This window comes from Tachyglossus aculeatus, chromosome X1, assembly GCF_015852505.1.
Source record: "Tachyglossus aculeatus isolate mTacAcu1 chromosome X1, mTacAcu1.pri, whole genome shotgun sequence".
In the NCBI taxonomy this organism is placed as follows: Eukaryota; Metazoa; Chordata; class Mammalia; order Monotremata; family Tachyglossidae; genus Tachyglossus; species Tachyglossus aculeatus.
Genome location: NC_052101.1, coordinates 105,956,420 through 105,971,308, shown reverse-complemented (window position 1 = coordinate 105,971,308; position 14,889 = coordinate 105,956,420). Strand labels below are relative to the sequence as shown.

Genomic DNA, 14,889 nt, shown 5'->3' with positions numbered 1-14,889 from the left:
AAATGTAAGGGGTGCAATTGAAAATGCTGTCAAAGTAATATATGCAGTTTAGAAGCTGCAGATAATGTGAGATGTGCAAAGATTTGTGTTTTAAGAGGTGGTAATGTGGGGGTAAACCATGTCTGTCTCTGACTCTGAAGACAGGGTCAATGTTAGGGGTAGAGGGTAGAACTTCTGCCCGATTTGTGAACAGAGGAAATTTTGCCAACCTATATATCTTCTCAAACTATTTGCAAGTCTGTTAATTAATAAGACAGGAAGCCACTATAAGTAAGGTTATGACTATTGGTTATTTCTTTATGTAAAACAAACATTGAGGTTTCCTCTATGAAACCTTCACAATTGAGGTGCATGGGTTTGCTAGACCATGAACAAATGTTATTTCAAAGTCATAACTTCAATAGAAAACCATAGATTTTAATAGCTTGACTTAATCAGGAAGTCTTTTTTGTTTTTTCCCCAAACACGTAGATCTATTTCATTAAAATACATGGGGGCACATTTTAAGTGTTCTAACATTACAAGACAGAATTCACACTTTTGGATAGCAAATGCTGCGGGAAGTGTCAGGTAACTAATTTATTAGCCTGGTTGGATAATTGTTTTTTCTTTCCAGATTTGCAGCACATTCCACAAGATGAAAGAGTATACATGAGCCATAAGGGTGATCTGTATTTTGCAAATGTGGAAGAAAATGACAGCCGAAGTGATTACTGTTGCTTTGCAGCATTTCCAAGACTAAGAACTATTGTACAGAAAATGCCAATGAAACTGACTGTGAAGAGTTGTAAGTCGAAGTAGCTTATTTTTCAACATCAATGGCTTTGAACCCAAGCATACATCATTTGTTCAATATCATTTGACTGGAGAAAATGAATTATATTGATATATTTACCCTTCTATTGTTATCTCAACTATTGTAGCTTCCTCCTGATGGAAAAAGCTTCTGTAGCCATAAGCCTCCAATAGTTTTTTTTCCATGGAGCCCAAAAAGTGAATCACGATTCTTGGGATAAAATCAGCAGCTCTATGCAAAGAATGCATCTCTTATCTCAGGGCTAAGGGCACAGTGAAAATTTAGGGGCTGATTTCCAGGTTCCTCTCGCCCAATGACTCATAAACAAATCAGTGCACTTTAAGAAAGCCCCCAAAATTTGAAGGAAGAACCAGGACCAATCAATCAGTCAATCATGTCTATTGAATGCCTAATGTGAGCAGAACAAAAGGATGTTGCTAAAAGAGAACTAAGTATGGTCTTTCCATACATCCAATTCTCAGTTTTGTGTGGTGATGGTACCCATTATTCTTCAAGAATTAATGAAATCCAGTTTATCAACATATATCATTGTAGCCAATATTTCCAGTGTCCTTCTCATTAAACCTTTCACTAGAGCAATTAAAAACAGCAACTTCAAATTGTTTGAGTTTTGCTCTTCCACTGGTTGTTACTCCATCCTCTGTGGAAGGTGCCAAGTTTAAATTGCCACAAGGCACCTAGCAGAATGAAGGAGAAGGAGCCAAGACTCTGGATAATTCATAAGCTGCATTATCAACTCTTATATAGTTGAAAGTTAATTCTTCATTTTATTCTTTTGATTTTCCTCGTGATTTCAGGACACAGTTTCTGTTGATTTTTATATGAGATGTTCATGTGGTTTTAGTTTTTGTCATTTGCATCAACTGTTATGTTTGTATTTGGTTTCCATTTTTGTTTATTTCAGTAAAGCATGCTAATGACTCAAGTTCACGAAATGCCACTGGTTCTAAGGGTAAGTTGAACACGCATGTAGATACTTGGAATTTAATTTTACCCTCACGACACCCTGTATGCTTAGAATTCTAATTTCCACTTTACTCCATTACTCCCCGGGTGGGTTCATTGAAACATTAGACTTGATCACAGTGAAAACAACATGAGAATATTCCTAGTAGTAGTAATAGCAGAAGCAGCTATTCTTGAGATATATATGATATCACTTCACTTCTCTGGGCCTCAGTTCCCTCATCTGTAAAATGGAGATTAAGACTGTGAGCCCCCCCGTGGGACAACCTGATCACCTTGTAACCTCCCTAGTGCTTAGAACAGTGCTGTGCACATAGTAAGTGCTTAACAAATACCATTATATATATGAGAAGCAGCGTGGCTTAGTGGAAAGAGCCTGGGCTTGGGAGTCAGAGGTCATGGGTTCTAATCCCAGCTCTACTACTTGTCAACTGTGTGACTTTGGGCAAGTCACTTCACTTCTCTGTGCCTCGGTTACCTCATCTGTAAAATGGGGATTAAAACTGTGAGCCCCACGTTGGACAACCTGATTACCTTGTATCTATCCCAGTGCTTAGAACAGTGCTTGGCACATAGTAAGCACTTAACAAATACCATAATCATTATTAGTAGTAGTATCTATTAAGCATTTACCATGTGCAGAGCACTGTACATAACACTGGGAAAGAATACACAGGTGGAAATTAGACATAGTCCCAGTCCCACAGGGGCTCACAATCTAAAAATAGCCTAAGTAGGAATGTGATGAAGTGGTTTCATAGCTCTTAAGTCCACTGGACAAGAGAAGGTATTGCCCATAGCCGTCTGGGCTGGGAGGGCAGACTTAGCTAGTTCACCCAATTCGGGGAAGGTAGAAAGGGGCTTAAGTTGGAGCCAAGATGTTGCCTCTTGTCTTCTGCTGGTAGGTCATGACACCCACAATGGTATTTTTTTCTCTCTCACCATCACTCTTACAACCCCAATGCCCTGTGAGAGTGAGCCAAATGCCCATCTCACCACATGCCTGCTCAGGAAACCCAGGGATTCACCTTTAAAATCTCTCAAGGCAGCCACTCCATGCTGCTGCTTTGACCAGTGCTTGTCACTGCTGCTGTGCAAGCAACAGATGCCAGGGCAAGACGCAACAAGTGAGAAGCTGCAGCCCCACTAGCTTTAAACCAGTGTCATAGTGACTCCAGGGCTGTGACTCCTCCTCATCATCAGAGGATTCTCCAGGCTGTTTGGAAAAACAAGAACTGAATGACTTTTCCCTCAAGGAGCTAGGAGCTCGGTGAGGGTGAAACACACCAAGGCAGTGGCAGCAGTGTGGACTTCCTTTTCTTTCCCCCTTCTATTCTCCCTTTATTGCAGAGCACTGTACTAAGCGCTTGCCTCTCCTCCCCTCCCTAACTCCTTCCTCCTAAAACTTCCTTGTCTCCTCTTCAAATTCCCTTCCTTACAATCGCATTTCCTATGCATCAGGTAAAAACTCCTCATTCTCGGCTTCAAGGCTCTCCATCACCTCACCCCCTCCTACCTCACCTCCCTTCTTTCCTTCTACAGCCCAGCCTGCACCCTCCGCTCTTCTGCCACTAACCTCCTCACTGTGAGTCGTTCTCGCCTGTCCCGCCGTCGACCCCCGGCCCACGTTCTCCCCCTGGCCTGGAATGCCCTCCCTCCACACATCTGCCAAGCTAGTTCTTTTCCTCCCTTCAAAGCCCTACTGAGAGCTCACCTCCTCCAGGAGGCCTTCCCAGACTGAGCCCCCTCCTTCCTCTCCCCCTCCCCATCCCCCCCGCCCTACCTCCTTCCACCCCCCACAGCACCTGTATATATGTTTGTACAGATTTATTACTCTATTTTACTTGTACACATTTACTGTTCTATTTGTTTTATTTTGTTAATATGTTTTGTTTTGTTGTCTGTCTCCCCCTTCTAGACTGTGAGCCTACTGTTGGGTAGGGACCATCTCTAAATGTTGCCAACTTGTACTTCCCAAGTGCTTAGTACAGTGCTCTGCACACAGTAAGCGCTCAATAAATACGATTGAATGAATGAATGAATGAATTTCCCCTAGCTAACCACTTCACTCACTCACTCACCTTACTGCATGCAGAACTCTTTACCCAGTGCTTAGGCAAGTACAATAGAAGTAAAGGACCAGTCATTCAGTCAATTATATTTATTGAGTGCTTACTGTGTGCTTGGGAGAGTACACTATAACAGTATAACAGACACATTCCCTGCCCACAGTGAGCTTACAGTCTTGAGGACTCATCATCAGAGGATTCCCCAGGCTGTCTGGGAAAGCCAGAGGTAAACGACTTTGCCCTCAAAGGAGCTGACATGAATAAGGATCACAATCCTTATCCTACATCCTCCCCCATTTCCTCCCGCTTCCTACTTTTCCTACCCGCCCCCTCAAAGCTCCACCTCTTTACCCACTGCATATGTGTGCCCGCATTCCAGATGGAAAGTTGGCACTTGTGTGGTAGCACCTCTTTGAAAAATAATTATATCCCTCTTTATTAGCAATGAGTCATTTTTATAGTACTGTTATACAACTAAGATTAGCACTGGCCCACATGTTCAGAGCCTAAAAAGAATCAAAGCAGATCAAACAACTGTCAGGCAGTGTGCCCACTGAAAATCAGATAGGAGGCCTACTGATAAAAACGTAGTGAATTATAAATCCTCTTTTTCAATGCCAATTTTGGTTGATTTCCATAGAAATCTGTGTTTGTGAGGAAATTATGGTTGTATTTCCTGCAGGCAGATTCATGCTCTCTCTCAGCTTAACAATGTGGGGAGCAGTAGAAGATTACATTGGTGAATGCGGTCACTGCCAATATATATTATTTGGGCAAATCACATTTTTGTGGGCTAATGATTTTTTTCACAGTCATATGGAAATCTTTGTTATCACAGCAGATTCCTAAGTGTAAGTGAAGGATGGAACTAGTGAGTCAGAAAGATTCATGTCAGAATATTTCAGTAGTACTTAAACCTCTGCAAAAGGACTTGATGACTGTCGGAACTTGATAAGGACAAATAAAATATATTACTAAATTAAAAGCTATTCAGATACCATCTTTCCTCTGGTAGGTGAAAGTTTCAACATTTGAGAGTTTCAATTTTTGTATGCGCCATTTAGGTTATGCACAGCATAACAAACATTTTCAAAAGGGAATAAAAATGAGCTTCAGGTGAATTCTGAATTAACTTTGCATACTTTTAAGAAAGAAAATAAAAATCATTTGAATATGCTTTCAGTTCATGAGTGTCCATAAACATATCCTAAAAAAACCCCATTTTTATTGAACTGTGAGTTAGCTCTTAAAAATTGCTGTTCACAGTATTGGAATTGCTGAAATAATTCTGGACTAATGGGGTAATATTAGCTTTATTAAGACCGTGGACACCGAAAATTATGTGCCATTTATATGACACATTTCATAGCTATATGGGTGAGTAAAACGTAAAGTGGAGATTATATATTTACTCACAAAGAAGAGAATGATGCTCCCAAAATGGAGTCGCTTTAACTGAAAAAGTCTGCTTATTTTCTTCTTATATTTTCAGCAAATTCAATCAAGCAGAGGAAACCAAAAATGCTTTTGCCTCCTGACACTTCTGGCAGCCATTCTTCAGTTACCTTCCTCAACGGTAGCACTCTCCTGCTTGAGTGTTTTGCTGAAGGCCTGTAAGTAACTGTGGACACGTTTCATCATCTTGTTAAATTAGGTCCTATGAAGAAAGAGCAGTTAGTGGGCACTTGTACATGATGTTTTTAAACCTGGAATCATTCTTTATGTGTTTAAACCTGCCAGTTTTATTATGGAACTTCACCTCATTATCCAACCTATAGGCAATGACATGTTGATTTGTAATGTCTTCTGTTCTCCCCTTTGGGCATAGGAGGCTGCAATTTAGTGAATGGAAAAAAAAATTCCTGTGCCCCACCTATCCTCCCTGGGTAGTGATGAGAATGTTGGCCAAGTTTCTCATGGTGGCTGCACTCTCTTAGGATGAGCTTCTGCAAAAGGAGCTTAGCTATTGTCATTTTCCTCCCAAAGGAGCCACATTCTGCCTCACTCCTGCCTTGTCCCAAGCTTTAGCCCCTTTCCATGCTGTGCGACCCCTATATGCAGCAGTAAAATGGAACTCAATTTCCTTAAATTCTGCAACAAATAACAATAACTCCATAAATTATGCTTATTAATCCTAGCTCTGCTCACTGCATCAGGAAGGAGAAGATTGACTTAAACTGATGTTGGTTTAAGTCCGGGAGGAAGGGTTGGAAAGAATGTAAACATTTCTACTCCTGTGGGCAGCAGGAGGATGCTATGTGTTTTTGTGCACCATTTTGTGGCTGTGAAGGGGATGGTGGATCTGGGCAGAGCAGATCTACTCACCTACCAAGGCACGCTCAAGAATGTTCAAATAGTTCTCTTCATAATTCTAGGATTTGGGGACTTTCCGATCGCTTTTTAATTTTCTCTTTTCTTTTCCATTCATCTCAGAATCAACAAAACTGTATCAAAGTCTTTTGATATTTTAACACTAGCACATCCTTTTCTCTAGAATTTTAAATTTTTATTCAGTCACCATGAAGAAAAGCCCCATTTTGTCAGCCTGCATTTTCAACCAGATGAACCAAGCCACTCAGTTATTTCAGCGTTTTCATTCTTGGCTTCACCACTCTCACTGGAAATAATTGTGATGCTATCAAAAATCTGTCAATCCGGCCATTAGATTTCACAAACTGTTCATTTTCTAACAGTCTAATAGGTTCTTCAGCCTTCAGTATCGCAAGAGGCCCACCTATGGGATCATTTGCATTTCTTTTGCTGCTTGAACTGCTTGAACTGTGCTTCATCAATATCATTGTACTCCGACATTCAAAGGCACTTGATTTTGACCCGGTTTTGTTCAAAAGCACTGATTGTGTTGTCTGAGGTTTTCCAGATTGTATGCACTGTTGAGTCTATGAAAGCAGTTGGTTTCACAAATCAGCATTTTTGTCAGCTTCAGTTTTTTTTTTTTTTAATCCTTATCCATTGGAGCCCTTAGGTCTATATAGGGTATGCTTACAGATGGTTGTTGGAGGGAAAAGTTTATCGTTTAGGCCCCCTTTTTGAAAGGCGTTTCATTCATTCATTCATCCAATCGTATTTATTGAGTGCTTACTGTGTGCAGATCACTGTTCTAAGCGCTTGGAAAGTACAGTTCAGCAACGAATAGAGACAATCCCTGCCCAACAGCGGGCTCACGGTCTAGAAGGGGGAGACAGATATCAAAACAAGTAAACAGGCATCAGTAACATCATTATAACTCTTGCCTCACCCCAAGCCTGGTTTTCTGGTGAAGGAGGAGAGAGTGACACATTTTCTTGCTCCCTTCCCAATTCCTTTATACTCTCCACCTCTCTCTCCCACCATTGTGGTGTTCAGGGCAGGAGTCGGAGAGCCTAGGAGAACCTTTCTGGTGACTTTTCTTCTGATTCCCTGTGAATACCCTGGGAAATGGCTGGCTGGTTGGCTGCAGGTTTATTCCTTCCTGGGGCAGGGTGAATGAAGGAGAGCAGGCTACCAGCTCCCCCCAAATTGGAGATATATGGGTTGCCTCTGGGGAGACAAGGTGGGGGGGGAGGTATCTGTTTCCTTTAAAATTGGGGGTAAAGGGGCAGTCTCTGGGGAGGTGACCCTGTGTGGGACACGCAGGACCCTGCCTGGCCCCCTCTTCACTAGGAATGTCAAAATCGAGTCTTAGTAGACTTGAAAAAGGGAACAATTGCTTTGTAAAGCTGCCTCCAAAACAATCTGGGGAAATTCCCCCATCAAGGAGGATTATTGTCCATACAGTTGGATTAGCTTCATGGTACCACTGGAACTCTTCATTTGAAGCCCTCTATGGTGAATGTCTTTAACCCATATAGGTATCACACTGGTGAGAACATTAGAGACCACCACCAGTCCAAGGGGGTAACCTCTTTGTCACACCCAACTGTATAAGTCACAGTTGTCAATTATGAGGCAACTTCATCTGGTCCCCCACTAGTCACCGACCCCTTCCATTACAGGCAGAGAAGCAGTGTGGCTCAGTGGAAAGAGCCCGGGCTTTGGAGTCAGAGGTCATGGGTTCAAATCCCACGTCTGCCAATTGTCAGCTGTGTGACTTTGGGCAAGTCACTTAACATCTCTAGGCCTCAGTTCCCTCATCTGGAAAATGGGGATTAAAGACTGTGAGACCCCCGTGGGAGAACCTGATCACCTTGTAACCTCCCCAGTGCTTAGAACAGTGCTTTGCACATAGTAAGCGCTTAATAAATGTCATCATTATTATTACACATCCTCTTAACTCAAGATCAATTGCCTCCCCAACTCAGATCCTGCCTCCCGACCTGCCTCTGCTGTGTTAGGCTCCCTGCCCTACCTATATATCTGGATTAAGAAGACATTCATGTTGTAGGGATGCCCTGGCCCCCCAAAGCCAACCATTCTCTTCACTTTGGTCTCTCCAGCCTGCAGGTGGCAGGGACAGGAATAGAGGGTTAGGATCAATCAATCAATCGTATATATTGAGCGCTTTCTGTGTGCAGAGCACTCTACTAAGCAGTTGGGAGAGTACAATATAACAGAGTTGGTAAGCACATTCTGTACCCACAATGAGCTTACAGTTTAGAGGGCAGACAAACATTATTATAAATAAATGAATTATGGATCTGTACATAAGTACTGAGGGGCTGAGGCAGGGTGAATAAAGGAAGCAATTCCAAGTGCAAGAAGGTACATTTATTTTTAATAAAGGAAAATGGACTGGGGATGGGATAAGAGAGGGTGAGATAATAATAATAATAATGGTAATTGTTAAGCGCTTACTATGTGCCAAGCACGGTTCTAAGCACTGGGGTAGAAACAAGGTTGTCAGGTTGTCCCACGTGGGGTTCACAGTCTCAGCCCCCCACAGTCTCAGCCCCCCACAGTCTCAGCCCCCATTTTACAGAGGAGGTAACTGAGGCAGAGAGAAGTTAAGTGATTTGCCCAAAGTCACACAGCTGACAAGTGGCAGAGGCAGGATTCAAACCCATGACCTCTGACTCCCAAGCCCGTGCTCTTTCCAATAAGCCCCGCTGCTCTCTCAGCACTCTGTGTGCAGAGATGGCATGGGGCATATGCATGGGTTTATTTGTGGGTGGAGGAAGTTGGGGTTTGGGAGATAGCTTCTTTCCCCAAACCTGAAATGGAATGGGGTGGAGACAGGGTGGGAGGAAACAGGGATAACATCTATCAGTGGTATTTGTTGAATGCTAATGTGCCGAGTACTGTACTAAGTGCTTGGGAGAGTACAATACAATACAGTTGGTAGATACATTCCCTGCCCTCAAAGACCTTACAGTCTAGTGTGGGAGACAGACATGAAAATGAATCACTGATAGGGGAAGTGGGAGAATAGAGAGATCAGTACATCAGTACTGTGGGGCTGGGGTGAGGGGTGGGGTAAGTATTAATATGCCCAAGGTAAGTGTTGTGCAAGAGGGTTTCTTCTTCTTCTAAAGGAAGAAAAGGATTTCTTCCTTTAGAGAACCAGCGTGGCTCAGTGGAAAGAGCACGGGCTTCGGAGTCAGAGGTCATGGATTCAAATCCTGGCTCCGCCACTTGTCAGCTGTGTGCCTTTGGGCAAGTCACTTAACTTCTTTGGGCCTCAGTTACCTCATCTGTAAAATGGGGATTAAGACTGTGAGCCTCACGTGGGACAACCTGTTTGCCTTGTAACCTCCCCAGTGCTTAGAACAGTGCTTTGCACATAATAAGCGCTTAATAAATGCTATTATTATTATTATTATTATTATTATTATTTCTTGCACAAAGTGGCAGAAACATTTAGTATTCACGCTAATGTGACATGCTTCCCCCACCCCCAGTCCCTCCTGCTCCCAGGAATCTTTGAATACCATCAGCTCTGCTTTTTCTCACTTGGTTTTTCCATACAACAGCAGCTGCTAGTCCTGGCAGAATATGTTAGACAAGCTGGAAGCTAGAGCAGGGGACACTGTAGCAAAGATAAAAAGTGAAGATGTGAGAACCAAGTAATAATGAACAAGAAAATGGTCCTTCTTCAATAGGAACAATACAAGCATTGTGCTCACAATGATTCCATTTAGCTGAAAACCGGGAAATAGATAAGAGGGAAATTGATTTAGTAGACCAGTTTTTGTGATCTTGGAAATGATGTCTTTTGTTAGTTGTTTTGCAAATTTTGATTCAAGATGTATGATTTGAGACTTCATTTCCCAAAGTCTTACTTGGTACAATTTGCTGAACCATTCTGCATTTATCAGGGACCCATGCTGGTTAAGGGTAGTGAAATAAACTAAAAAATGCCCAGCTGCTTCTCTCTTAACACTTTACAAAAGGTGGAAAAAGAGAAACACACTCAGTTCCAGTTCAGAAGGTATGTAAATTGTTGTTTGATTTGTGATGGTAACCATGTGCTATGTAATAGCTTCTTGTTTTTATAGCTTACTGTGGTGAAGAGATAAAACTACAATATATAATAGAATAATATAAGGTGTCATTATCTCTTGCCAAGATAGATTTAGAGTGTGTTTTGTGCAATGTCAAATGTCACTATATATATTTTTTTTGTTATTGTTGTTGTTTTGGTTCATACATACCTGAAAGGTTGTCATTCGCTTTAGAAAAATAATGCCACATTGGTTCATTTCCTATTCCTTTTAGCAACTGCATAATTTATTGGTGAGTTCTTTGAAATAATTAAAATATAGTTTTTGTGCACCATTTAAGATATAAGCTGTCATGCACCCAGAGCTGTTTATGGCGGCAGAACATGATGGTAATTTTATGATGGAAATGGTACTAAAGGAAAATTCTCTCCCACTGCCTAGTGGATCTTTCAATTATAAGGATGGAAGCAGCTTCAAGGGATCTGATGGTACAGCCTCCTGCTTACAAGGCATTTGAATGACTAAGCCAACTGGGACTAGTGGATGACTTTCCCTTTTTAAAGATCTCCACCAATGGAGACTTTCAAAACCTCCCTTAGTAACCCATTTCAGGGTTTTTTCACCTTGACAGTCAAAACTCCATTATTGCATGAAACTGAAAATACACCTGCCTTACTTTAAACCCATTTCCTATTGTCCATCTGTGGAGGAGCTGAACAATTTTTCAGTGTTGATATTGTTATCATTATTATTGTTCTTATATATGTTAGGAACTTACTGTGAGCTGAGCACTGTAGAAATGCTATGGGTAGATAAAAGAAAATCAGGTCAGGCACAGTCCATGTTCCACATGAGGCTCATCACCTAAGGAGAAGGGAAAGCTAGTTATTTCAGATGAGGAAACTGAGGCACAGAAAAGTCGAGTGCTTGCCCAAAGTCAAACAGCAAGCAAGTGGCAAACTGGGGATTTGAACCCAGGTCCTCTAACTCCCAGGCCTGTGCTCATTCCACTAGGCCATGCTGCTTCTCATAAAAACCTTTTCATTCTCATAATGGCACAGAGTAAGCGCTTATATTTTGTTAGTATGTTTGGTTTTGTTCTCTGTCTCCCCCTTTTATCATCATCATCATCATCATCATCATCATCATCATCAATCGTATTTATTGAGCGCTTACTGTGTGCAGAACACTGTACTAAGCGCTTGGGAAGTACAAGTTGGTAACATATAGAGACAGTCCCTACCCAGCAGTGGGCTCACAGTCTAAAAGGGGGAGACAGAGAACAAAACCAAACATACTAACAAAATAAAATAAATAGAATAGATATGTACAAGTAAAATAAATAGAGTAATAAATATGTACAAACATATATACATATATACAGGTGCTGTGGGGAAGGGAAGGAGGTGAGATGGGGGGCATGGAGGGGGGACGAGGGGGAGAGGAAGGAAAGGGCTCAGTCTGGGAAGGCCTCCTGGAGGAGGTGAGCTCTCAGTAGGGCCTTGAAGGGAGGAAGAGAGCTAGCTTGGCGGAGGGGCAGAGGGAGGGCATTCCAGGCCCGGGGGATGACGTGGGCCGGGGGTCGATGGCGGGACAGGCGAGAACGAGGTACGGTGAGGAGATTAGCAGCGGAGGAGCGGAGGATGCGGGCTGGGCTGTAGAAGGAGAGAAGGGAGGTGAGGTAGGAGGGGGCGAGGTGATGGACAGCCTTGAAGCCCAGGGTGAGGAGTTTCTACCTGATGTGCAGATTGATTGGTAGCCACTGGAGATTTTTGAGGACTGTGAGGACTTATAGACTGTGAGCCCACTGTTGGGTAGGGACTGTCTCTATATGTTGCGAACTTGTACTTCCCAAGTGCTTAGTACAGTGCTCTGCACACAGTAGGTGCTCAATAAATACGATTGATTCATTGATTGATTAACAAATACCATCATTTTTATAAAAATCTTTCAGACACTTGAAGACAGTTATTAAGCCATCAGTTCCCCTTGTTTCTCCAGAGTAAGCAATCCCAGTTTAAGTAATCTTTCCCTATAGGACCCATTTCCCCTTCCTTTTGTCATTCTTCTTGTTCTTTTCTGGACTTTCTCCAGTTTCCCCACATACACTGAAGGAGAGTGACCCAAATTGAACATGGTATTTTAATGATATTCTATATGTTAAGAATAGAAGAAGGACTGTATTACTTTCTGGCATGTCATGTTAATACATTCCATTACCACCTTGACTTCTTTAATAATGCCACTGCAGTAGTGACTTTCCTTCAGTTTGTCATTGATTATGATCCCGAGTTTTTTCTGCTGCCTTTGAGTATCAATCAGTCATATTTATTGAGTGCTTACTGTGTGTGCAGAGCACTGTACTAAGCACTTGGAAGAGTACAGTATAACAATGTAACAGGCACATTCCCTGCCCTCAACAAATCCACAGTCTAGAAGACTCTAGGAGAGAGACATTAACATAAATAAATAAATTACAGATATAATAATGATGGCATTTAATAAGCACTTACTATGTGCTAAGCACTGTTCTAAGTGCTGGGGAGGTTACAAGGTGTTCAGGTTGTCCCAAGGGGTGGGGGGGGGGGTGCTCAAGGTCTTCATCCCCATTTTACAGATGAGGTAACTGAGGCACAGAGAAGTTAAGTGACTTGCCCAAAGTCACACAGCTGACAATTGGTGGAGGCGGGATTTGAACCCACGACCTCTGACTCCCAAGCCCGCACTCTTGCCACTGAGCCACGCTGCTTCTCAGGAGCCATGCTGCTTCTCAGCATGTGTGATACGTACAAACGTGCTGTGGGGCTGGGAGGGGAGATAAATAAAGGGAGCAAGTCAGGTTGACACAGAAGGGAATGCAAGAAAAGGAAAAGAGGGCTTAGGGAAGGCCTCCTGGAGGAGATGTGCCTTTGAAGAGTGGGAAAGTCTATATCTCTGGTGTGTTTCTATGTTTATTTATCCCTCACATGTATCCTTATGCATTTCCATCCTAGTTCTGGAAGATCATTTCTACAAAACATTGAGATGACTTTGAATGCCATTTTTATCTTCTACAATATTTGCATACCCACTCAGTATCATCCGTAAATTAGATGAGTAAATTCTCAATTTCTTCATCTGTAATCAATAAAGATATTGTCCCTAGAGTGAATGGGTTGGGGGCCATCACTTGATTCTATTCATTCATTCATTCAATAGCATTTACTAAGTGCTGACTGTGTGCAGAGCACTGTACTAAGCGCTTGGGAAAGTACAATACAGCAATAAAGAGTGACAATCCCTGACCACAATGAGCTCACAGTCTAGATGGGGGGAGACAGACATCAATACTAATAAACAGACATCAGTATAAATAAATAAAATTACAGATATATACATGGGCTGTGGAGCAGGGAGAGGGGGGAAGAGCAAAGAGAGCAAATCAGCGTGACACAGAAGGGAGTGGGAGATGAGGAAAAATGGGGCTTAGTCTGGGAAGGCCTCATGGAGGAAATGTGCCTTCAGTAAGCCTTTGAAGGAGGGGAGAGTAATTGGCAGATTTGAGGATGGAGGGCTTCCTAGGCCAGAGGTAGGAAGTAGGCCAGGGGTTGGCGATGAGATAGGTAGTATCAAGGCAAAGTGAGAAGGTTCTAGCTTGCTACTGTATCACTGAAAATTATCCCTGCAGGTGAATCTCAACATGTTGTTGAACAACAGTAGTTGAACATGCTTGCTAGTTAGTTAATGAGAGTAACTGATGGAACAAAATCAAAGACCTTACTGAAGTCCAAATAAATTACATTTAGCACCTCTTCTTTGCATAAATGACCTGCCACTGATACAATTTTCTCTACACAAAGCCATGTTGGCTGGTTCCTAATATTTTATCTTCTAGTTCAATGATTTATTCCTCAATCTTCAAGCTATCGATTTTTAGTTGGCCGGTGTGTAATTAGCTGCAACATCTCTTTTCCTTCATTGTTAAAGAAAAGGTCAGAGCTTGCCCTTTTCCAATTCTCCTGTCTTCCATGATTTCTCAACAGTAATGTCTCAAATCTATGCAACGACACTGCCTAATCCTGTAAATTTCCTCATCTGGCTTCCTAGAGTGCTGGACCAGTAAGAGCAGATCACATTTGGCTGCAGGGTCAGGAGTATTTCATTCATTCGATCGTATTTATTGAGCGCTTACTGTGTTCAGAGCACTGTACTAAGTGCTTGGAAAGTACAATTCAGCAATAGAGACAATCCCTGCCCACAATGGGCTTACAGTCTAGAAGGGAGGAGACAGATATCAAAACAAGTAAATAGGCATCAATAGCATCAATATAAATAAATAGAATTATAGATACATACACATCAAAACAAGTAGACGGGCATCAAAGATGTAGCTTTTCCCAGGCCACAGTATAGTATTTTTTATTTATTTTTTCATCATCAGGAGAGAATATGGCTAGCCTTGGCAAAAGTCACTAATGGTAATCCTCAATCACTTTGTTATCCTTTTTTTTCATGAGAAACAGGTTGGCCTAGTGGAAAGAGGATAGGACTGGGAGTCAGGAGACTTGTGTCATTCAGGCATTCATTCATTCAATCATATTTATTGAGCACTTACTGTGTGCAGAGCACTGTACTAAGCGCTTGAGAAGTACAAGTTGGCAACATATAGAGACCCAACAGT

At 42.1% G+C, this 14,889-nt stretch overlaps 1 protein-coding gene across 6 annotated transcripts in view; it reads left to right on the top strand.

The window, feature by feature from the left end:
* CHL1 (cell adhesion molecule L1 like) overlaps positions 1-14,889 on the top strand; it is a 217,082-nt gene that overhangs the window by 140,521 nt on the left and 61,672 nt on the right. For 5 of the 6 annotated variants that reach the window (XM_038771645.1, XM_038771644.1, XM_038771648.1 and 2 more), the window contains exons 7-9: positions 617-787; positions 1,722-1,769; positions 5,345-5,465. In XM_038771645.1, coding sequence (XP_038627573.1) covers positions 617-787; positions 1,722-1,769; positions 5,345-5,465 — 340 coding nt within the window. The remainder of the gene's footprint in view (positions 1-616; positions 788-1,721; positions 1,770-5,344; positions 5,466-14,889) is intronic. The other variant, XM_038771647.1, reaches the window with a different exon arrangement.